Below are 24,181 nucleotides of genomic sequence, written 5' to 3' on the forward strand. Positions count from 1 at the left end.
TATCTTTTCATTTCAGTGTGGATTTTTAAAAATAATTATGCATATATCCCACAACGTAAAATGCCAAAATCTAAAAGTCAGTGTTACAGAATCCTACTAACTTTAGGTTTAGGCTCATCTTGCTGCTTATGTCTAGAGTGAACATTAGCATCTTCCCCACCTTCCGGGCCCAGTGGAAGTGTCATTGTCTCCAGTGGGCTAGGGCGTCTCCCTCCTTTGAATTCCCAGCACATTTGGTTTATGTCCTTCTTACAGCACTTGGCATTATTTGCACACACAACTGATGCCCCCTTATTAGGTTTATGGTCTTTAAGAACTACTGTGGTCTTTGGAAACCTCATGTATTTTTTTGAAGACAGAGGGACAACAATATGTATTTGTTGAATGGATGGGGGTGGATGGATGGATCAATGATCAATGGATCGATGGATGCAAAGAGAATTGCCACACTTTATGACATGACACATGCCTTTAAATGATCTTTTTTTATAAGTAAAGCCTCTCTCGAAGAGGCTTGTTCTATGTATATTGTATCTTTCCTATCCAGAAACCATCAAAAGAAAATTGTTCTCTCCACCACAGTCTGCTGACGATCAAGTTTTGAACTTTATGACTCACGTCCCTTTCAGGAAAGTAGGTTTCTGCCCCAAGACCAGTCAAACCACAGTTTGGTGACTAGCTTAAGCGAAGGCCTGAGGTTCTTCCCAGGCAGGGACTGGTAGGACCACCCACGTTCTTATTCTCCAGAATCTGAACTGGGAAGTATGGAGAGATGTGGGGAATTTGCAGCAGGAGTCGACCCTGAAAGATCCACAGAGGGTAGGAGCCAGGAATCGCATGCAAGACAGTCCTGCTGTTGGTGGAGCATCACACTGCAGATCTGGGTCCCTGTGTGGCTGTGGCCTCTCATGCTGCTGGCTTCCATATCCTATCTCTGAGCAGGCCCAGTCTCTGTCCCTATGGGGTCTCTGCCTCCTTCGGTAGCCTCGTGAAAGCCCTCAGCAACTGTGCTCCCTTTACTACATGTGGTCCCTTGCAGAAGAACCTGACCATAACAGGCTTTGGCTATAGGACTGAGCTCTCATGTCAAGAACATATAGCTTATTTTTCTAGAACATATTAGTATCAGCAACAAGCCATCCACTGGTTAATCTTTACCAGTATTATGATAAGGGGACTTTGGAAAATATATTCAGTGGTTCTCAAACTTTTTCAGATCACAGCACACAAAGAAAATGAAAATATTTGCCAACATACCAATGGGCATGGATGAGCTTTCTCCCAGCCAGGGATGGGGCCTACCTAAATACCCCACTCTAGTGGCCCCAAAGGCTACAGGAATTTTTACTTCTATCACACCCATCCTCTAGCTCTTCCAACTCCTGACCTACTCTTTAAAGAACGAGTGTTTCTGTTCAGAGTGGTATCCTGGTGGTATTCGGGAAGCATTAAAACACAGAACTTCCTTACCCACTTCATAATCTCTCCAACTTCAGATATTACTTTGTAATAATTGTTTGTTCTCCCACAGTTTACCTGCTGAGATTGCTAGAAGTAAAATTTTGGTATAATGACATTTGCCTATAAGGCAGAGTTTACCAATTTCCCCCCAGTTCCACCATTATGAAAGAGATCGTAGCCCTTCTTTGCAAGGTGGAAGGTTTTATGCTGTGAATGACAAATGGGTTCTACCTGGAGCATAAGAACTGAGAAGCCTCGGAGATTGTGAGTGGGTGGGCTGGAGATTTGACAGCGGGCTTGGGAACAGATGCAGTGAGATTCTGATAAACGATCTGCAATAAACTTTGGGCGCAAGGGAACATTTTAGGACCACTCCAGGCAAAGCAAGCCTAGAATAATTCACCCTCTGAATTGCTTTGTGTTGGTCGACAACTCATTGCTTAAATCCTATTCCCAGAAATGTGTTTGTTTTAGGAAAAAGAATGATTTAACCCAGGTGAGTCTTTGCAGAAAGGAATATGCCTTTTTGCAGGAATCTAACACAGCCAACAATGACAACAGGGATGCAGGAAACGTACATTTATTGAGGGCTTACTTTGTGCTGAACATCATGCTAGTATTGTACATACTTCATCTCCGTGTCTCTGCGGCAGTCTTCTAGAAGGTGTGTTATGATTATCCTTGTCCTCCTGTGATGAGGAGACTGAGGCAGAAACTGGAAGCTGGCAAAGACAGAAGTTAAACTGGTCATTTAACTCTTCTGCTGTACTACTAGGGTCAGGTAGGTTTGTAGCCATCTGCTTGAACTTTAGAGATGTGAACTTACAGATAAAGGGCTGTCAGGCTCAGCCTGAGCCCTGTCTATGCTGCTTGGACATGGCAGTGGTCTCTAAAAGCATGTCCATTCTAGCGGAGCTCAGTTTACTGAGCTCAGGATCATCTTTCATGATTGACAAGTTGTGGCATTTAGGAAAACAAAGGCTCCTTTTTCAGGAAATTGCTAGATATGGAGATGATGGAGCAGATGGAAGTGGTTTACACGACCTCCAGAGGGACTGGGCTGATGTGCCATTCTGCGGGACGGGGACAATAATGCCTCATTTGCAGGCAGTTTGCAGCAGCTGGGGACAAGCTGTGTGCCACCTCTGTTCGTGTTCACACATGTGTGGCCAGGGCTCCCTGGGCACCCTGAGTTCTGTCCTGGGTGTAGGCTCTGGGCTTTACCTGCAGCCTTGCTCTGTCGCTCATTTTTGTTCACACTCATTTTTGTTCAGAAAGATTCAAGGGGCAGAATACTTGTGGACTAAATGAGCTTCTCTCCCTAGGAGGCAAAATGAGTCACTAGGAAACTGATTGTCAGGGTCCTGTCAGGAAGCAGTTTATCCCCCTCTGCTCTTCCTGTCTGGGTTTCTTTTATTTTTCTTCCTTCTCTGTTGTTTCCCCTTCCTCTGAAGTGTCGCCAAAAGTTAAATTATTCCCAGGAAACAACCAAACTGAGATCCTCAGAGCTCTCCTATCCAGATGACAGTGTAAATTCAGTGCAAATGACAGTGTTATTTCAGTGAAAATTCAGATTCTGTAGTATTCTGTTAGTAATTGGCAAATGACATATGTCTAAGCTTTTAAAATATAATTTTAATATAATTGGCCCTTTGTTTCTGGACATTTATGCTAATTTAATCTCTTATCATCTTATCACAAAGCCAACAGAAAACAGTGATTTTATATTTAAGAAAAGAAAATATATACATTTGCTAAATGTTTGCCACGTGTGCCCTCATGTATGACACCTCATCAGTCTCTCATAACCATTAGAAAGGGCCTTCTACTTCTGCCTTCATTTTATAGATGAAGATATTGAGGCTCAGAAAGATATTGAGCTAACTCAAGATTACTCGATATCTGCTAAATGGTAGTGTGTGAATTTTAAACAAGATCTGATCTGCCTATGCCGTGCACCTTCTAGAGTGTATGTTAATGAAGATCTCATTATCTTCCTATTATCTATCTCTTATTTTGCTTCTTGTTTATACTTTGAGTTTCTCATAAAAAGAAACCACATGATAATGATTTCTTTCACTCAATATTATGGTCTCAAGGTGTATCCATTTTCCTGCACTGACTCAAGTTTATCCTTCTTTATGGCAGAGTGGTACTCCATTGTGTGTAAATACCACATTTTCTTTATCCATTCATCCATTGATGAACAGATAGGCTGTTTCCAAGATTTAGCTATTATGAATTGCACTGCTATGAACATGAGTATCCATACATCACTGTCATATGATGCCTTTAACTCTTTGGGGAAGATACTTAGAAGGGCACTAGCTGAGTCAAATGGAATTTCTAGTTTTAGTTTTTTGAGGAATCGCCATACCGATCTCCATAGTGGTTACACTAGTTTACATTCCCACCAACAATGTTGAAGGAGTTTGTTTTTATCTGTAAGCAATAAAGCAGAAAACGTTCACTTGAGAAGAGATTCTGAAAATAAGGCTCACTTTTTTCAGGGAGAGGAGTAGGTTGGGGGAAGAATGGAAAATATGCTAAGCTGGCAATAGTGGAGGCAGAGCTCCACAGGGAGAGGCTGGGTGTTAAATGTCATGGGATGGAGTGTGTATTAGTTTCATAGGGCTGCTGTGAAATCGAAATCGCACCAACTGGGTGGCTTAAAACAACAGAAATATTCTATCTCAGAGTGAGGGACACTAGCAGTCCCAAATCAGGGTTTCAGCAGGGATGGCCCCTTCCAAGGGAAGGAAGTCCTCCAGGCCTCTCTCCGGATGCTGGGGATGCCCAGTGATCCTTGACAGTTGTTGGCCTGCAACAGCAGCACTCTGAGCTCTGCTTCTTCCCCTACCTAACATCCCCCGTGTCCATGTGCTGTGTCCTCACATTCTGTCTTACGAGAACACTGGAACACTGGTCACCAGGAGAACACAAGTTATGACCTTTTCTTACTTAATCCACAATGGCCCCATTTCCAAATAAGGTCACATGCTGAGCTACAGAGGCTTGGGATATTGACATCTTTTTGGAGGAGACACAATTCAATCCACAACAGAGTTCATTTTGAGGACTAAGGTGTGCTTATCACAGACCATGTGTGCCACAGGAGAGAGCCAAGGCCTCTCTCAAAAGTGAAGGCTGACAGGTGGCAGGGAGGCACTCCAATGTTCAGCTAAATATTATGCAGAATTGGGCTTCAGGAAAGATCTAAACTACAGAATAAAATCCTTATACATACTCATGATATGTTTTCTTAGCTTTAGTTATTTACAATGTGCAAAACTTGGTAACAACATAAGTATCTGTTATGGCTTATATCTAAATGCCCCTCCAAAGCCTCACGTGGTCATAGAAGGGAGTTTTGAAGGTGGCTGGATTAGGGTGTGTAAATGTGGATTAAGGTTGTGATACTGTAATTAAGGGTATAGATAATGGAAGCTCCACCCTGGGTGTCAGTGGTGCCAATCAATAGGCTTGTAGCCTGGATGGAATACAAAAGGACAGAAAGCAGGCAGGCTTGCTACTCAATGCTTGCTTCTTGGTGCTTTGCTGCTTTCTGTTTGCACTGCCATGGACTGTTTCTCCTCTGCAATGCCCCTCTGCCAGGCCACCCTACCTTAGAACCCAGCCAATTATGGACTGAAACCTCTACAAACTGTGAGCTGAAATAAACCTTTCTTTCTTTAACTTGTGGGTGTTGGATATTTTGTCTCAGCATCAAGAAAAGTAACTAAGACAATATCCAACAATAGAACATCTAAGTAAATTATAAGCAGCCATTAAAAATTAGTATTTCAAAGGGTATAATGATATAACACAAAGCTTGTATTTAAAAAAATTGTTAAAAGTATGATGTAACATATACAAATAAAGTATAATCTCCAGTGTATTAGTTGTGAATTAAAACAGAAAGAAATTATGTCTCAGTATTATAGTGGTTTTCTGTCACTGGTGGGATTATCAGAATTTCTGTAAGCTTCATTTAGGTATCATTTACATACAATAAAATTCAGCAATTTTAGATGTACAGTACAACAAGTTATGTTAAGTGTATGTAGTCAGGTAGTCACCATTCTAATGATGATATGGAATATTTTTATCTTGTAGAAAGTTTCCTTGAGGGTAACTTTTACAGTGGGTCCATTGCATGCCTCAACCCTGCTTTCTGTTACTGTAGTTTCTGCTGTTCTAGAATTTTATGCAAATAGAGCATCCAATATGTATCATTTTGTGTCTGGCTACCTTCACTACAATTAACGCTGCTGAGGTTAATTTATGTTACTGCATATACGAGTAGTTCATTCCTTTTTAGTTTAGAATAAAGTCTTGTTTCCTAGATATGTCACATTTTGTTCATATATTTACTAATGAATAACCTTTGCATTCAACCTAGTTTTTAGCTATTATAAAAAATTGACTTTTTGGACCAGAGATTTAGCTCAGTGGCACTGTGCCTCCCTTGCACATAAGGTCCTGAGTTCGATCCCTGGTACCAAAAAGAAAAATTTGACTTTTCTAGGGATTTTCTGCATATTCTCATAAAAGTCTTTGTATCTATTTTTCTCAGATAAATAACAAGGAATGGCATTGCTAAATAATAGGATGAGTAAATTTCTAACTTATAAGAAGTTGTTTTTCAAAGTTGCTGTACAATTTTGTCATCAACTCAGCATTGCATGAGAATCCCAGGTGTTCTGCATCCTCACAAACACTTGGCTTCATCAGTCTTTATAATTACAGTCATTCTAGTGGATGTACAATGTTCTCTCATTGTGGCTTAATTTGTACTTCCCTAATGAGCAGTGATGTTGAACATCTTTGCATGAGCTTCTTTGTACCCTGCACAGTTTCTGTGATGAAGTGTTTGTTCACATCATTTGCCCATTTTTAGTAGGTTGTCTTTTTATGTTGAAGTAAAAAGGAGTTCTTTACATATCCTGAATAGAATTGCTTCACCACAGATGTGTTTGCAAATATTTTTCCTTTTCGAGGCTTGTATTTTTATTTTCTTAATAGTATCTTTTGAAAATCCAATTCAAAAATTTACTACAATTTTAAGGTTTTTTCCCATGCTTTTTTGTGTTCTATTTAAGAAATTGTTGCCAAAATCACAGTCCCTGAGATTTTCTGTTTTCTTCTGGAAAGCTTATATTTGTAGCTCATATGTTTATGTCCATATTCCTTATGGTCTAAGGTATGGTAAGATTCCATTTCTCTCCATGTAGATATCCAATTGTTCCAGTGCCATTTTTTGAATAAATTATTCCTTTCTTCCTTGAGTCTTCTTGGTTCTTTCTGGTTGAAGTCAATTGCTGTATGAGGAGTGATTGAAATATACAGTGAATGTTTAAACTTTTAAAAATTATTATAGTGAAAGACACATTGCCATTAATTTCCCTCAAGGTCACTCCCCCTCACTTCAAACACACTCATCCCATCATTCTTGCCACTTTCTGAAGCACCTCTGGAATTCCTCTTTTGTGAGGGTCTTTAGTTGTGCTGTCCTGGCTCCACTGATGTCGTGAATTGATTCAAAACATTTGCCTTTTACGGTCATTTTGACTTTGGGGAAGAGCCAGAAGTCACACAGTGCCAAATACAGTGAATAAGGTGAATGAGGACAGGCTGTAATGTTTTTATTTGGTAGAAATTGCTTTAATCACCTGGAATTGATTAAGGACATTGAGGCAGCCACAAAAAGACATTCACAAAAGAGGAATTCCAGAATTGCTTCAGAAAGTGGCAAGAATGATGGAATAAGTGTGTTTGAAGCAAGAGAGAATATTTTATGAGGGATTAATGACATTGTGTCTCTAATGTCATACATTTTTTTAAACAGCATAGCTTTTGGTCACATGTGTGTATGCATATGGGTCTATAGCCATAATTTTTATTCTGTTTGGTCTATAGGTATACATGTTTTGGATAATAACACATTGTGTTCCTCACTAGAGTATAAAAGTAATGCTTGAAGTCTTCTTTTAAATTTTATTTTGGCTATTTCTGGTCCTTTACTTTGGAGGGGTGTGGTACTGGGGATTGAATCCAGGCCTTAGCACTGAGCTACATCCCCAGCCTTTGTTTGATTTTTTTTTTTTTTTAATCTTTAGAAGCAGTTTTTTGCTAAGTTTCCCAGGCAAGGCTCAGGTAATCCTTCTACCTCAGAGTGCTCAGTTTGAGTGTGCACTACCATGCCCAGCAAGTCCTCTGCACTTTTATATACATTTTAGAATCAGTTTTTGAATTTCTACAAATAAGTAGTTGTATTTCAGTCAGGATTGAGTTGCACTAATAAACTAGTTTGGGAAATTTGAAACTTTACTATTAAATATTCCTATCTGTGAATTTTGTTTAGCTTTTATTTAGACATACTTCAATTTCTCTTAAAAATGTATAGTTCTCAATGTCTAGGTCTTGTATATGTTTTGTTAAATTTATCCCTTTATATTTAACATTTTGTCCTTTCTACAAACAGTATTTTTTCTGTCATTTCAATTTCCATGTCTTCATTGCTACTATATAGAAATACAATTGACTTTTGTGTATTGGCCTCATGTTCTGTGACTTTCTAAATTCATTTGTCAGTACTATAAGCTTCCTTTTGAGCCCTTAAAATTTTCAACTTAGACAATTATGACATTTATAGTTAAGTGAAATTTTTTCTTTATAATCTGTATGAGTTTTATTTCTTTGTCTCACCATATTGCACTGTCTGGGACTTTCAGGATTATATTGAGAACTTGTGATACCAGGCATCATTGCCTTATTCTTCTTGGGGGAAAGCATTCAGTCTTTCATCATTAAATATGAGAGAAACTATAGGTGTTCATAGATGCCCTTTATCAGGTTGAAGAATTTTCCTTCTTTTCCTAAAGATTGAAGGGATTTATCATGAATAGGTGTTCAGTTTTGCCAAAGCTTTTTTTTCTGCATGAACTAAGACAAGCCCAGTTTCTAAAGAAAGTCAATATGTTGATTGATTTGGTTCATTTTTAAATAATACAGTGATCTTGTTTTCCAGGGACAAGATCCATTTTATAACAACATATTACTTATTTTATATGTTGTTATATTTCACTTACTAAAATATTTTTAGAATACTTGAATTATCTTCATGGAGATTTGGGTCTGTACTCTTCTTTACCACCAGTGTCTTTCTGTTACTGCAGCAGGGTTGGCCTTATAGTTTTTATTATTGTGGTAAAGCTGTTCTCATACAGTAAGTCAGAAAGTGTTCTTTTCTGATGAGTTTTGTGTAGTAATGGTATTGTTTCTTTCTTAAATATTTAAGAAAGAAAATTCTCCAGTATAGCCATCTCGGCCTTTGCAGGAAGATTTCAATACAAATTTAATCTCCTTAATGGACACAGTGTTTTTCAGGATATCTATTCTTCTTGTCTTTGAAGGAGTCTATAACTTCATCTGAACTTGGAATTTATAGGCATTGATTTGTTTATAATATTCTCTTATATTTTTTGTAATTTCTGTAGGATGTATTATTTTAAACTGCTCATCCTTGAAATTAATAATTTATGCCTCCCCTCTTTATATTCATTCTGTCTAGAAATTTATCAATTCTATTGATTTTTGTTGTTTTACATTCTATTTTTTATTGATTTTTTTTTTACATGTTATTTCTCATAGTACTTACCTTGGGTTTAGTTTACTGTTTTTGTGCTGTTTGTTTTGGTTTTGGGGGTTTGTTTTTTGTTTTTTGTTTTTGGTGGTACAGATATCAAACCCTGGGACCCAGGCATGCTAAGCAAACAGTCTCATACTGAGCTACTAAGTATCCTACAATTCCCAAACCAGCCCCAACACAATAAGGCAGTAGCCAGTCCAAGATGTCAGTAAGAAATACTGCTCTGGAGGCTAAATCACAGCCTATATGAGTCTCCTGAGCTCTTCTAATTGAGCCTACAGATCATCTGCAGATGAGGATTAAGTATGGCTCATATGTGAAATATAGTGCATCAGGATAATCAGCTACCTTTATTTCCACAATATTTCACAAATGAAATTGTGTCAGGATTGAAAAACCGAAACTCAGTCGGTCCCAGCACCCAGAAGGAAACTCCCCCGCTACCATCCCAGGCTCCTAGGACCAAGAAGGTGAGACGGTCCCAGCACCTGGAAGGAAGCTCCCCCACCTCCATCCCAGGCTCCTAGGGCAGTGAAGCTCAGCCAGTCCCAGCACCCAGAAGGAAGCTCCTCGCCTCCATCCCAGGCTCCTAGGGCAATGAAGCTCAGCCGGTCCCAGCACCTGGAAGGAAGCTCCCCACCTCTATCCCAGGCTCCTAGGGCAATGAAGCTCAGCCGGTCCCAGCACCTGGAAGGAAGCTCCCCACCTCTATCCCAGGCTCCTAGGGCAGTGAAGCTCAGCCGGTCCCAGCACCTGGAAGGAAGCTCCCCTGCCTCCATCCCAGGCTCCTAGGGCAGTGAAGCTCAGCTGGTCCCAGAACCCGGAAGGAAGCTCCCCTGCTGCCATCCCAAGCTCCGAAGGCACAGAAGTTGAGCCGCGTGGTCGCTAGAAGACCCCCCCCCCCGCCGCGGAAATGAGAAGACACATAAACAAGCCTCAAAAACAGACTTCTGGATCACCTACAGCAACCCCAAAGGGAAACGAGATAGAACACACTCTGATACTCAACCACCTGGACTCTCTGAACTGGCAACAAAAGAGGATCTGGGAAAAATGAAATCAGAAATAATTACTCAGATAACAGCGAAGATTTTGCTCATGGTGCAAGACATGATGAATAAATCTAGAGAGGACACAGATAAAAAAATAGAGGATCTGAGGAACATGATGGAATCCCAACATAGGAAACAAATGGAACCCATAAAACAGATACAAACAGATTTCCAAGAGATTAAAAACTCCAATGAAAGTCTGCACAGCAGAATGAAACAATGTGAGGATACAATTTCACATATAGAAGATAAGATTGCAATTAGTGAGGAGGAAAAGAAAAATTGCTTTAAAATTGTAAGGGAACATGAGAAATCAATCCAGCAGATGCTAGACTATGCAAAGAAGAATAACGTAAGACTGATTGGAGTCAATGAAGAAAGAGGAGAGAGTGCAGATGACATAAAAAAACTCTTCACAGAAGTGATGGCAGAAAACTTCCCAAGCAGGGGAAAAGAACTTGACATACAGATAAGTGAGGCATATAGGACTCCAGCTAACCTTAATCAAAAAAAATCTACACATAGGCATATAATAGTTAGGATTCCAGAAATCCAACAGAAGAACAAAATTCTACAAGCAGTGAGAGAAAAGAAATAAATCACATACAAAGGAAAGCCCATCAGAATCACAGCAGACTTCTCAATGCAAACCCTCAAGGCAAGAAGAGCTTGGAGTGATGTATTTCAAGCCCTAAAGGAAAACAGCCTCCAACCCAGATTAAGGTACCCTGCAAAAGTATCTTTCAAAATTAATGGAGAAATAAGATACTTTCATGATAAAGAGCACCTCGGGAACTTCATGAATACCAAACTGGCACTCCAAAAAATTTTAGACAATACCCTAGGAAAAGACAATGAGGATCACAACCCCAGGAAACCCAGCAGAATGAATCCATTGGGCATGACAAATTAAACCCAAAGGGGGGGGGGAATCCAACAAAAAGAAAAAGTCATGACAAGGCTTTTAAAACTTTTGACTTCATCTCCCTAGTGAGTGTATAATTCAATCTTATTATTGTACTGATTAGTATTTTTCTGATTTTAGAATTGCACACCATTCCCTGTGCTGTACTGGCTATTTATCATCTTCTTATGTCTACATTTTAATTGGGTTGTCTATTAATGAGCTCTAAGAATTCTTTATATATTCTGCTCATAGGTTATATGCATTGTATATATGGTCTGTTTAAGGACTACTTTTCATTTTAATGATGTCATTTAAAGTTCTAAATTTTGATGGAATCTCATCAATTTTTTTTCCTTTATACATCATGGTTTTTGTATCCTAGGTAGTTCTTGCCTACCCTGAATTCATAAATATTTTCCCTTATAATTTCTTCTTAAAGTTTTACACTTTTAGGCTTTCTTATTTAGATTCATAGATCCCTTCAAGTTTTTTTCATGTATGGAAATAAAGGGTTGATGTTACTTTTTTATATACGGATACCAGGTGTTCTAGTGCCGTTTGCTGAAGACACTATCTCTTCCTCAGCTCTTGAATCGAGTTTATATTCTATAAAATGCTAATGTTAAATAATCTTTCAAAACTCAGTGGACCATATATGTGTGTTTCTATTTCTAGATTCTCTGTTTTATTCAAATGATCTATATGTCTTTCCTTACACCAACACTGCCTTGATCACTGTAGCTTTAGAAGAAGTCTTAAAATTGAGTGCTAAATGTCTTCCAACACTGTTTTTGTTTTTGTTTTTGGCTTTTCTGGGTCCTTTGTACTCCTACATAACTTTTAAATTTCAATATCCAGTTCTTCATTTATAGCAAGTATACACAGACTTGAATTTTTATATATACCTTGTGTTTTCTAATCCTGCTAAATTCAAGTACAAGTTCTAGGGGCTCCTAGAGATTTCTTAGTGTTTTCTCTGTAGATGATCATTTCATCTACATATAAAGATTTTGCTTCTGCCCTGCCAATCCTATCCTAGTTGTGTCATTTTATTGCCAGACTATTTTGGTTTAGACCTATGTTTCAAAGTCTAATGGACAGATGAAGAGTAGGCATGTATGCCCTTGTTCCCCACTTTAGGGAGGAAGCATTGTATCTTCTCCATTCATAGAAGGAGTTTTTGTTGAAAGTATGAAGTACATGTCTTTGATCTGTTGAGAAGGTTCTGTTCTCCTTCTAGTCTCCTGATAGCTTTTACCATGAACAGCTGTAGAATGTAGTCCAGTACTCTTTCTCCAACTAGTGACAGGATCATATATGGCTTTCTCCTTTCCTCTGTTAAAATGATGACTTTTGGGAGTGGATCTTCCAATGCTGAACCAACACTGCCATCCCTATAACAAAACCACTTTTTACATACTGCCGGATCTGACTTCTAAGAGTTTGTTTTGTTAAACAAATTTCTATCTATGTTCATACCTTTTTCTTCTATTATCTTTATCCAGTTTTAGGATTAGCACAATGTTGATTTCCTAAAATGGGGGGAGAAGTGTTCCTTCTTTTTTCTGCTTTAATTGTTTGGTATAATTTATCAGTTAAAATGTTTATGAGCCTGCTGTTGTCATATAGGTAGGTTTTCAAGCTAGGAATATACTTTCTTTAATAGGTGCTATTCAAATTTTATATTTCCTCCAGAGTTAGTTTCATTAATTTGTCTTCTAAGTTACTTCTTAGAAGTTGTCAAATTTATTTCAAAAAAGATTTTTGTAATATGCTTTCTATATCCTTTTAAATTGTGTAAAATCTGTGGTAATGTCTCCTAGATCTTAATATTGTAATTTAAAAAATGTATAACTGATATTGTGTAACAGGAAGAAAAGGTCTAAAAGAGCAGGGGAATTGGGAGGGGTAGGGGAAGGGAAAAAAGGGAAAGGAAAAAATATGAGAAGAGGAAAAAAATGGAAACAAGGTCTTTGCAAATAGGGAAGGGTAGAGGGGGTGAAGGGAGGGCAAGGGAAGGGGAAAAAAATAAGAACCAAGAGCCTCATATAATGGTACAAGATCCCGATGATGAATGTAACTGTATTGTATACCTAAAATGTACCAATAAAGTTAATGGGGGAAAAAAAAAAGAAAACCCATTCTTCCAGGTGCTGTTCCACTGTGTTCTGGCTTGGACAAGATATCTTCTGTATTTCTTACTTTTGTTCCTTTCTGTATTAGATGTCTTCTTCCATTCTGCTTTGAAGATTTTTTTTCTTATCTTACCCTAGATCAAACTCTGCCAAACATATTTTCCTTACCTTCATTTTTTTTTCTAAGTTACAAGTTGGCTACTTTCAAGTGTGGACACATTGATGCTCCTGAATAGGTCCCAATACCAATGATTAAGTTTCAGCTTCTTAAAGTGCACTAATATTTCTGGCCCTCTTGGACCCTAATGTTACCTCATTTTGACATTTGGGGGCATTTCACAAACTCTCCGGTCACTCATTTACATTCATTTGCATTATTATTGCCAGTGGCTTATCTTGGATATTGCAAATTAGCTACCAATAAAAAACATTGTTTGACTTTCACCAGTTTTTTAGATAAATGTGAGTAAACTATTATCATTTTTATATTGAGAGATTCACACAAATGTACATTTTTGTGGTTTCTCTTTTTTAAAAATTTGAAGATCTTTCCACAGTACAGTCCATGGGGAGTGAGGGACACCTACCACGTTACATGATGCCACATCTCCCTCCATTTGTCCCAGTTCCCATTGGTTTCTAGCTTGTGGCTTCTTCTTTCAGTATTGATCTATCTGGCCTTTTCAGCTTTGGGTTTGTGACACTTAGCTAAACTTGACCAATTGTTGCAGATTTTGCAAGATAAGTTCTCAGGAGGTGACTTCAGGCTTCTAAGTTTCCGAGAAGCATAAACATTCTAAATAAATAAACATTCTCAGAAAATTATAGAAGACTGGACAAAATGAAATCTGTTAATATTACTAACTTCACTTTTTAAGAAAGGAAATTAGTATTGGTAGAAAAATGATTATATGTGTGAAGTAAGTTATTCTACTTTCCAGGAAAGTAAGAGGTTTCTAAAAATGCTTTGAGATATCAGACTATAGATCAACATTCTAAAATAAAAATCAACCAGGGGCCAGGGATTTAGTTCAGTGGTTCCAGCACCTGTCCTACAAGCAAAGGTCCTGAGTTCAATTCCTGGTACCCCAAAAAATCAACCTTTCTCTTCTGTACATGCTGTTCATTTTGTCACTGGCCAGTCCTTAATTTATTATATAAACAAATTAAGCATAATCTCTTGATAAGTTAAGGGGGAAAGTTAGACTATTGAACCTTTAAGCCTCTTGATTTTTTCAGACATAAAGGAAAAAATACTTTCACAATTATCTTATAGCATTAGACACAGTTCTCCTCTGGACTACCAGAGATTACTCTTTTTTTTTTTTTTGGAACCGGGATTGAACTCAGGACCTTATGCTTGCAAGGCTGGTGCCAGAACCACTGAACTAAATTCCCGGTCTAGAGATTACATTTTTAATATGAAGAATCAAATTAGGCCTTTTGAATCCTATTATGCTACCTGTCGTGTATCCCGAGAAGCTTTGGGAATGAGTGTGGGATTTTCCAACACCTCTCTGTAAAAAGTACAGAACTGAGGGAAGAAGAGAGAGTAAATCCCAAGCTCACACAATGACCACACCCTAGGATGTTACCCTTTGTATTTATAACCAGTTTCAGCAAAAGAAGGACTGCAGTTGAAAGAGTAGGCTTGCTTTGTCTTTTTGGCTCTGCTCATTTCAGCAGAAATTTGAGTTCCCAGATTAGCGTGCAGCCTGGTAGTTAAGACTTAGGCAAACTGGGACTAAATTCCAGTTCTGTCGTTTTCTACCTGTGTGCTGATGACTAAGAAATACAGCATTTCCACCCTGCCATGGAACTGAAGATATGTATTTGAAAAGGAAGTTTTTCTGTATAATACTCTGTAGATAACTTTAGTGAGATAGTGGCAGATAGTTACTCAGTGAGATTTTTTTCTTCCTGTTTTCAGAATGTTAACCATGGCTATGTTTTCCAGAAAGAAACCCAAATTGGTTAGGATGAGTAAAGTTAGCTGCTGTAATACACAGACACCAAACCTAACATTCAATAGAGGGCAATCTTGGTTGGCAGGCAGTTTTCCATGTGGTCATTCCTATGGGTTCATCTTGAGGTTCCATCCCCTTCTGAATCCTCAAAAGGAGAAAAGAAGAAGGGAGCACAGGGAAAATATACCTACTTTTTAATTCTTCCATGCAATTAGATGTATGGATACATCTAATTACAGCGAATGCTGGGAAATGTAACTGTGCTTAGGAGGGTAAGCACTGGTTTTAGTAAATACATAGCAGTCTGTTGCAGACTTACTGGAATTTTACAGTGATTGTTCTGTTTAATAATTGGAGGTGGCCTGCAAAGCATTCTGTGTCATGTTCCTTTTGTGTCTCTTTTCAGCACACCTCCGTGTTGCATGATTCCAAGCCAAGAGTGCCCTGACACAGTAGTCCCCTTTATTCGTGGTCTTGCTTTCCATTGTTTCAGTTACCCATGGTCACCCCAGTCCAAACATATTAAATACAACATTCAAGAAATAAACGAATTGTAGGTTTTAAATCACAGTGTTCCCTTTGCTACCCAACTGCCTGTCAGTCACTGAGTAGTCCTCTCCGTTCTCACACTGTCACAGTGTGAAGTGGCCTTGTTTTACTTAATGACTGTCCTTAATAAGGACCGCAAAGTACAAGAGAAGTGATACTAGCTATTTGGATATGCCAAAGAGATACTGTAAAGTGCTTCCTTTAAGTAAAAAGATGACAATTCTTTTTTTTTTCTTTAAGTTTATTGGTACATTTTAGGTATACAATACAGTTACCTTCATCATTGGGATCTTGTACCTTTACATGATGTACCTTGGTTCTTATTTTTTCCCCATTTCCCTCCCCTCCCTTCACCCCCTCCACCCTTCCCTATTTACAAAGACTTTGTTTCCATTTTTTCCTTTTCTCATATTTTTTATTTTCCCTTCTTTCCTTTCCCTTGCCCTTCCCACTTTCCCTTCCCCTTTGCCCCTTTTCTTCCTATTTTACATTATCAATTTTACATTTTGAACCTTATTTACACTTTTAGTTTTTCACACCAGAGAAACTATTCAGTATTTACACATGTGTGTCCTATTTATTTCACTTTAGAGTATGGCCTCAACGTGCATCCTTTTAGCTATAAATGTCTCTAGTTTCTCATACTAAGTACTCCATTTTATTAAAAAAAAAACAACCACATCTTTATCCAGTCTCCAACTGATGGGCAATTGGGCTGTTTCCAAGATTTAGTGATTACAAATTGCACCGCTATAAACATGGGTGTGCATATATCGCTGTGGTATGATTAATAAAGATGACAATTTTTTATTTAATAAGGAAAAAGAATGTACGCTGAGCTTGTTTAGAGGGGAACAAGTGTCCTATTTATAGGGCTTGGTGCTGTGTAAGTTCTGGCTTCTTCTGGTCTTGGAATGCAAACTGCTTGGATAAGGGGAGAATACTGTGTTTAAACTCCAACCTACCTGAACACTGCCCCATCCTGTGTTGGAAGAGCACAAGGCTCAGATTTTCCTAATACGACAGCTAATGGAAGACAATGTTATCTGGGATTGGCATTAGCACCTCAGGTGAACCTCCTTTGTGGGATGGTTAGGTAATAGTACAGGGTGGAGATGAGAATAGAAAAGGGAGAGGAAAAAGGGATAAAAAACTCTGTCATGAGTAAAATTAATAAAGTTTTAGATTCTGTGGCTTCAGATTGTTCTAAGATCTGTAAAGAAAGTGAAATACAGGTTATTTTCATGCCTTCAGTGCAGTGCTGCAGTGACCAAGTGGAATGTTCCCTTTTCTCTGTCTCATCCATGTGAGATAGGATAAGGTCAGGCCACTCCAGCACAGACCTAACATCCTTCTGCGGCATAAAAACACCCCGAAGCTGCTTCCCTCTTTTGGAAAAGCTGAGGTGAGCCCTCCCCCGGGCTGGCACACGGCTCCTCTCCTCCTGGACCTTCAAGGGCTTCTTCTCTTCCTACAAGCGCCGTCTGTGGTGCTCCAGGTCTTGTCACCCACTGGGTCACTTGGGTTTCACCCGTCCAAAAGAGGAAAGGATGGAAAAAGTACCTGCTGGGGCCTTAAACCATCGGCAGGCGGAAGCACATGCCCCCTCACTTCCGTTCAGAGGCCGGGACTGACCTTCGGCTTCACTTGGCCGCAGGGGTGCCTGGGAAATCCAGCATGGCCGCGCCCTGTGTTTCCAGGAGCTGTTCGTTCTCTTACTGTGGAGGAGCCAAGTGCGGATCTTAGAGGACAGTCCTCTCCGTCTCAGTCCTGCCAACAAATAATCAGAGAGGCATTTCACACAGAATCGTGCCTTATGACAAGAGGCGAGCATAATGAGTCTCAAACTTTAGTATTATCACCATTTATTTAACTGGCACTAATGGTTAAAACGCTCGGGAGATACAGCTGCGTGTTTTTCAAACATTTTAATTTCATCTAAGGATATTTTTTAAATGTATATTAAATATAAAAATATTAATAAATGTAAATGTGTACTTAAAATATATTTATATATAGATACTTACTGTGAGGAAGATTTTGTGCCAGGAAATCAGTGTCAGTCAAATCCATGTAAACTGATGAATTTTGGTTTTGCTTTTCTACCCCTACCTACTCTTTGCTTTTAAAAAATAAATACTTTTGGATGTGGCACACACCTACAGTCCCAGCACTTGGGAGGCTGAGGCAGGAGGATCGCCACAAGTTTGAGGCCAGCCTGGGCTCCATAGTGAGTTCAAGACCAACCTGAACTACATAGTGAGACCCTGTCTCACAAAACAAGGCAAAGAAATAAATGCTGTCAATTAGAACGATTTTGGTAATCCAGTTTTCTATATTTTTACATCACAGAGGCTGTGTTTTCCTAATGTACCTCAAATTTCAAACCTGCTTAACTTAATTCTAAGTGAAATCTCCAGTGTTTGACTCAGGCTTAAAAATTCTCAGAAATTGTTCCGTATTTAATGAAGGCTAGCTAGGAATTCTGATAGTCACAGATGCTTATAAAACAACTGTTGCTCTTTACAATGGCCTGATTATTTAGCAACAAAGCTAATGGCATTGTTTTATTTGAACGTGTCTTTGTCTTTCTCTGCTTCTTCCAGCAACAGTCTTCCTGGAATTTTGGAAAAGACGTCGAGCAGTAATTGCTTATGACTGGGATTTGATAGATTGGGAAGAAGAGGAGGTTTGTTATCATTTACCTCGGGATTTTTGTAAAAGTCAGTCATCAAGTGGGGCGAGGTGGTGTGTGTCTGTAATCCCAGCACTCTGGGAGGCTGAGCCATGACCACTGCAAGTGGGAGTCCAGCCTGGGCACCTTAGCAACCAGGGAGACCCTGTCTCAAAATAAGAGATAAGGATGGCTGGGAATATAGCTTATTGTGAAGGTTGTGGCTTCAACGTCCAGTCCTCCAAAAACTCCAGATCACTAAGAAATGCATTCCATGAATCGTCTTCACCGAGGTTACTCATAAAGCATTTTCAATACCCATCTGTGCTGGAAGTTTTAAAAGACAAGGTTGTTAAAGGCATTTTGGTTCCTCGGTGAATTAAAGGCCCACGAGTACTATAGCCCTTCCCTCGCAGGTACAGGCTGCAGATTCGCTAAGTCCTGCTTCGGTGAGGGGTTCAGGGCCCACACTACTGATCTCATTTTAACCTAACTGTCTCAGCTGAGCCCCTGACAGCAAATGTGATCACAGCCGGGAGTCCTGAGGGTTGGACTTCAATAGATGACTTAGGGGAGGGGAGGGGGGACAAGGTCAGCACACTGCTCCCTCCCGGGAGCACAGGCCTGGCTGTGCAGCCCTGATTCCACGGGAGCAACCCAATGCTCCTGGACACTCAGAGCCGGGGACCCTGGAGGAGTTTCCCAACAAAGCAGAGGACTGATTGTAAATCTGTTTATAAAACACTCAGGAGAAGGCACGGCCTGCCTATAAGCGCGTCTCCCTGAGAAGGGAGGCTTCTCCTAGCCACTCCCCTTCTCCCGGTCCTCTCCACAGCACACTCCTTCACTTTTGATCAGCACCATCATCTGGGCCTTGAGCATTTTTCCCCGGATAAACTCAATCCCTATACCACCTGGTTCTGCTCATTTTCCATCTTCTTCCAAGGCACTCAGGGAGAACGTGTACTTAATTAGAACCACTCCAGTGTACCCTCTGGATGATGATCCTTTCCTAATCCCACAATTGCTTTTTTATCAAAGCTTGTCACATTGGGATGGGGGTCAGCTCACTGAAACAAAAAATCTCAGGTAGGAGTCATAATTTTAGCTGGATTTGAAAGGCTTTCCCTTGTTTTCAAAAACAATTAAGAATACCTTTTAAATCTGTTCATTAGCCCAGTATGGTGATACCCGCCTGTCATCCCAGCACTTGGGAGGCTAAGGCAGAAGGATCGCCACAAGTTCGAGGCCAGCCTGGGCTACATAGTGAGACCCTATCTCAACAAACAAACAAAAACATTTATTGATTAATAGTGAATGATTCCTATAAGAACTTAATACAAAACAGGTTCAGCATGTTTTTTAATCACCTAAATCTAAAAATACCCAAGATACATTTTAGGAAAATAATTATATTGTTACTACACCTAATAAAATGGATTCTGAACAGCCTCCTGTTCTGAAGATTTCTGTGTCCTGATGTCCATGTCGCTGCCTAGAAATAAATAAAAGCTTATTAGTTGCTCCAAATCACTAGGGACAGCAGGGGTCTCTTAAAATATTCTGCTCCTTTCTTCGGTCCTGGTTTAAGAAGATAACAGAAAAATGTAGCTGTTAGGCTAAACCACATTGCTTTTGATGACAGTGAATCTTGACCTCCATCATATCAGGGGTGGCGAACCTATGGCACACGTGCCACAGCCGGCTCTTTGTTATCACTGAAAGCTCTAAAAGGTTCGCCATCCCTGCTGTGAATACTCTTCCAGTGGCCAATTTCTAGTCCCATGTGCCTACATCTCCAACCCCACCTCTCCGTTTACTGATTAGTGTGGCAGCTGCTGACCCAGGTTTTTTCCTTATTATGCGAGCACCTCTTCCCTGTGTAATGGTGTCTGCTTGTTCTTTAGGAAGAAATACGACCTCAGTTTGAAGCCAAGTATTCCAAGAAAGAGCGGATGAACCCGATTTCAGGAAAGCCAGAACCCTATCAAGCATTTGCCGATAAATGCAGCAGACTTATCGTTTCTGCATCTGGAATATTTTTTATGGTGTGAAGCTACTTTTAAAACTTTTCTTTCGTAGGTACAGACCTATAGTAATGCCAGTAATCACATCAGATGTTTGCAGCATTCTACAGAGTGTTTTCGAATGTTAGTGTTTAGTCTTCACTGCTCCAGCTGGTGGGCAAGAATGGTACAGCCCTTTCCAAGTTCTGAACGGGAGCCGGGGCCCACCAGCGGGCCCGCAGACCCTCTGCTCTGGGCTGATGTTCTTGCCGCTTGTCCCACTATGCCTCACTGAAAGGAACTGAAAATGCAAAACAGAATCTACAACAGTGTTTTTCAAACTTTTCCCCATCCCCATACAATAAGAAAAACATTCTCTATCAAAATCCAGTATATTCTAAGCAACTAGATTTATAAAACTGACAGTGTTTACCTTTATAGCATGCAGTAAGTGGTTTTGTTCTGCTTTATCACTGTCCATTTTTTAAATGCCAGAAATAACCTCCTAAAATTGACTTCCAGGTTCACCCATGGTTGTATCAGTTTGAAAAACACGAACTCAGAGCTGAGTCGTTAGCTTTTCCTAAAGGGAAGCCATTCTGTGATCAACTTTGACACTATGAACAAAGCATACCCAAATCTGCAGAAATGACATTTTAGAGCCATAGGGAGGGTTAGAATCCTGTCCTCTTTTCAGATGACAAGTGTATAAACGGATGTCCAAGCCCCCCCGAGTGGGAAGGATAAACTACTACAACTGCCCTCTCTGCCAGTGAAGAGGCTAGGGAGACGGAAGGCCCAGCCGGTCATCTGGAGCATCCTCGGCTCTAGAAACTCAAACCCGAACCTGCAACAGGGTGCGCTTTGCAGGCGACTGCCCCATGCTTTACCACGTTCATATTTACCATCTTGTTTCTTCCATCAATCCAGAGCCATAGAGTAAGCTTTCCTCTCTGCAGATAGGAGTCTGGAGCCAGGGAGAGCAGAAGCCCAGGGTCACACACTGGGCTGTGGCTGAGCCAGGACTGCACGGAGTCCCCTGGCTGCACCCTGCTATATCCCCCCATGTCTGACCCTGTGTAGATTTCCCATCTCCCCATCAACAGTTCTGGGGTGAAGATGTGAGCAGGTTTTGTTTCTTTGTTATGTTACTACTACAAAGCTCCAACTGAGGCTCATACTCAGCTTTTAGAGTATATCCCCCTAGAAGTAAGCAGAAAATAAAACGTGCAAAACAGACCTTGAAGAAAGGAATCTCTTAAATTGGCAGAGGCTGCCCTGAAAGCTGGCTCTAATTAAGTGGCCCTCCATAATTAAGTAGGCTCAGAACCCTGAGACACATTAAGGGAGTCACTCATGGGCTTTTCAGAGTCTCAGATTGCCGTGATTTTCTTGAGATAGGAGCAACGCCGTATGGTTCTCAAATACCATGAAGTCTTCAGGGCAGGGTGTTTACTAAGATACTACTCATCGCTACACAGTTGGTTCCATCAATAGCAAATAACTAGGCACACACAGTATACCTCCATGTAAGCCAGGGTGCCTCCGGGACCGTGGGAAGCACACACACCGTATGTCTGCTCTCCGAAACTTACTTTCCAGTGGGCAGATTAACAATCAAAGTGTGAGAAATTATCAGTGGTATCCTGGAAGAAGACATATGCGTGTGGTGGAGGTACCGTACAATAGCAACAAGGAAAATAATCTAGGGGTCATAAAAGACTTAGTTATAAAGTGGTACTTGAGCTGTGAAGTGAAGAAGGATGAGCAGGTGTTAATGGGTCGCATGCATGTATCTGTGCTCCAGTGAGTATATCTGGCAGGAGATTGGGTGGGTGGGCCTGGGGCAAAGGAAATGATCGTGAAGCCTAAGGGTGCTTAGCCCAAGTGAAGCAATGAGACCAGAACCCCCTGCAAGGGCTTTGCTTTTATCCTGGGGTAAAGGGAAAACAAAAAACAGCTGTGAGCAGAAGCAGGACTCCAGTGCAGTAATAAATATTGGTTGGACTTCCTGGGCAAGTATTCTCCTTTAAAATGTGTTATCCCACAGCTCAGATTTTCAGCCTTCGCGCAGTGTTTTTCCTAAATAACAAGAAAACAAAGTATTAAGTGCAGTGCAGTTTCTTCAGTCGGTACCTCCTTGACTTGCGTCCTTTTTGTATCAGAAGACTTTCAGGGAACGAGGATCCCCTCCTATCCACCAGGCAGTTCACTGGGTCTCCTCATCTCCCTCTAGATCTGCGTGGTGATCGCAGCCGTGTTCGGGATCGTCATCTACCGGGTGGTGACCGTCAGCACGTTCGCAGCCTTTAAGTGGGCGTTAATCAGGAACAACTCTCAGGTGGCCACCACGGGGACTGCCGTGTGCATCAACTTCTGTATCATTATGCTGCTGAATGTGGTAAGCCAGCCGCAAGGTGATAAGCCAAGCAGGGCAAAGGAGGAGGCTGCCGGGACAGTTTGCTCCTGTTGCTACAGAGACCTGGCCTCAGAGGGGTGGGTTGGTCACGTGACACTGAGGGTCCTTCACCAAGTGCCTGGCGTGAAGACACCCTCGGGTCTGGAGCTCTGAAAGACTTGATTGGTGTCTAGATGCCGGGACTTCCTGCAGTGTAAAATTGGAAAAAGGCACGAACCTCTCTGAACATTAGTTGTCTTGTTTTTCCAATCAGCTATCATGGGATTTTTCCTTTGGAGGAATTTAGAGAAGCAATGCCTTTAGAAGACCCAGCTCAGGTCCTGGGAGGCAGCTTTCTTTCTTTTTGGTTTTGAAGGATGTAAGGTAGCCAGTATCTGAAGCATTCCTTCAGATCACCCCCAAGGAGAACAGCAGGGGGACCCGTGGTGCTTACGCAGATTTCAGGCTTTTTAAAATTGTATATTTCAACCCAGGCCTTTTCACCTTTCTGACCCCAAGGTTCACGGCTTTCCTCTCGGAGAGAGGAGAAGTTCACATGTTCAGCCGGGAGTGGTGGACCATCCCCAGGAGCCCAGCCTGGGCCGCTTGGTGACCTAGGGTGTCCAGTAAACATTAAAAAGGGCTTGAGGATGTAGCAGAGGCCTTGGGTACAATCCCCAGTACCACGAAAATGAAATCACATCTTCACGATGGCTTCACAGGCCCTCAGACCTTTTCTCCTCCTGTTCATCCTGACCACTGGTGCCAGCCCCTGCATGTGCAGGGCTGGGCCCACCACTTTTGTCCCTGGGGTTCTCATATCCTCCCTGGACTACCTCGCCTCCTTCAGGCCTTTGTTCAAATGCTACTTTTCAAATAAAGCCTTCCCCCGTCACCCTGCGGAAGATTGCCACACACCCCTGCCAGCTGACGGCTCCCCGCCTCCCCGCCTCCTTACCGGCTCGCCCTGTTTCTCTATCACACTGGTCACCCTCTGCGACACCACATGCTTTCCTTGTTTTATTACCTTAGACTTGGAAGTCAACTGTACATAATACTGCCAACCTTTGAAGTTTTTAGCAAGGGATAAATGAGATAAGGTATGTGCCAAGTAGTGTCAGGCATGGGGTAGATGTTCAATTAATTATAGATCCCTCTCCTTATTTATTTTATGTACTAAATTTAGGCCAAGGTACTGAAATGCTCATGTCACTAGAAAAGAACTAGGACTTTCTAAGGCCAAATAATTTAATGCTCCTCTCAACACAATTTTATCCCCGTAGACTGTTAAGTTTTTAAAGCCTTTAAACAGTCCTGACTTTCATAGCCAATAAACCTGGTGTGATTCCTAAGAGAATTCAACCTACCCAGTAATAAAGAG

At 40.7% G+C, this 24,181-nt stretch overlaps 1 protein-coding gene across 23 annotated transcripts in view; it reads left to right on the forward strand.

Annotated features, from left to right (window-relative positions):
* Ano4 (anoctamin 4) overlaps window positions 1-24,181 on the forward strand; it is a 366,091-nt gene that overhangs the window by 294,889 nt on the left and 47,021 nt on the right. For all 23 annotated transcript variants that reach the window (XR_015443559.1, XR_015443558.1, XR_015443557.1 and 20 more), the window contains 3 exons: window positions 18,329-18,411; window positions 20,304-20,444; window positions 22,639-22,803. Coding sequence is in view for 20 of the 23 variants with exons in the window: in XM_013072270.3 (XP_012927724.1) it covers window positions 18,329-18,411; window positions 20,304-20,444; window positions 22,639-22,803 (389 nt within the window). In the remaining 3 variants the exon portion in view is untranslated. The remainder of the gene's footprint in view (window positions 1-18,328; window positions 18,412-20,303; window positions 20,445-22,638; window positions 22,804-24,181) is intronic.

Source organism: Heterocephalus glaber, unplaced genomic scaffold (assembly GCF_053883595.1).
Source record: "Heterocephalus glaber isolate CG9 unplaced genomic scaffold, H.glaber_assembly_v1.0 deba00001572, whole genome shotgun sequence".
Classification (NCBI taxonomy): domain Eukaryota; kingdom Metazoa; phylum Chordata; class Mammalia; order Rodentia; family Bathyergidae; genus Heterocephalus; species Heterocephalus glaber.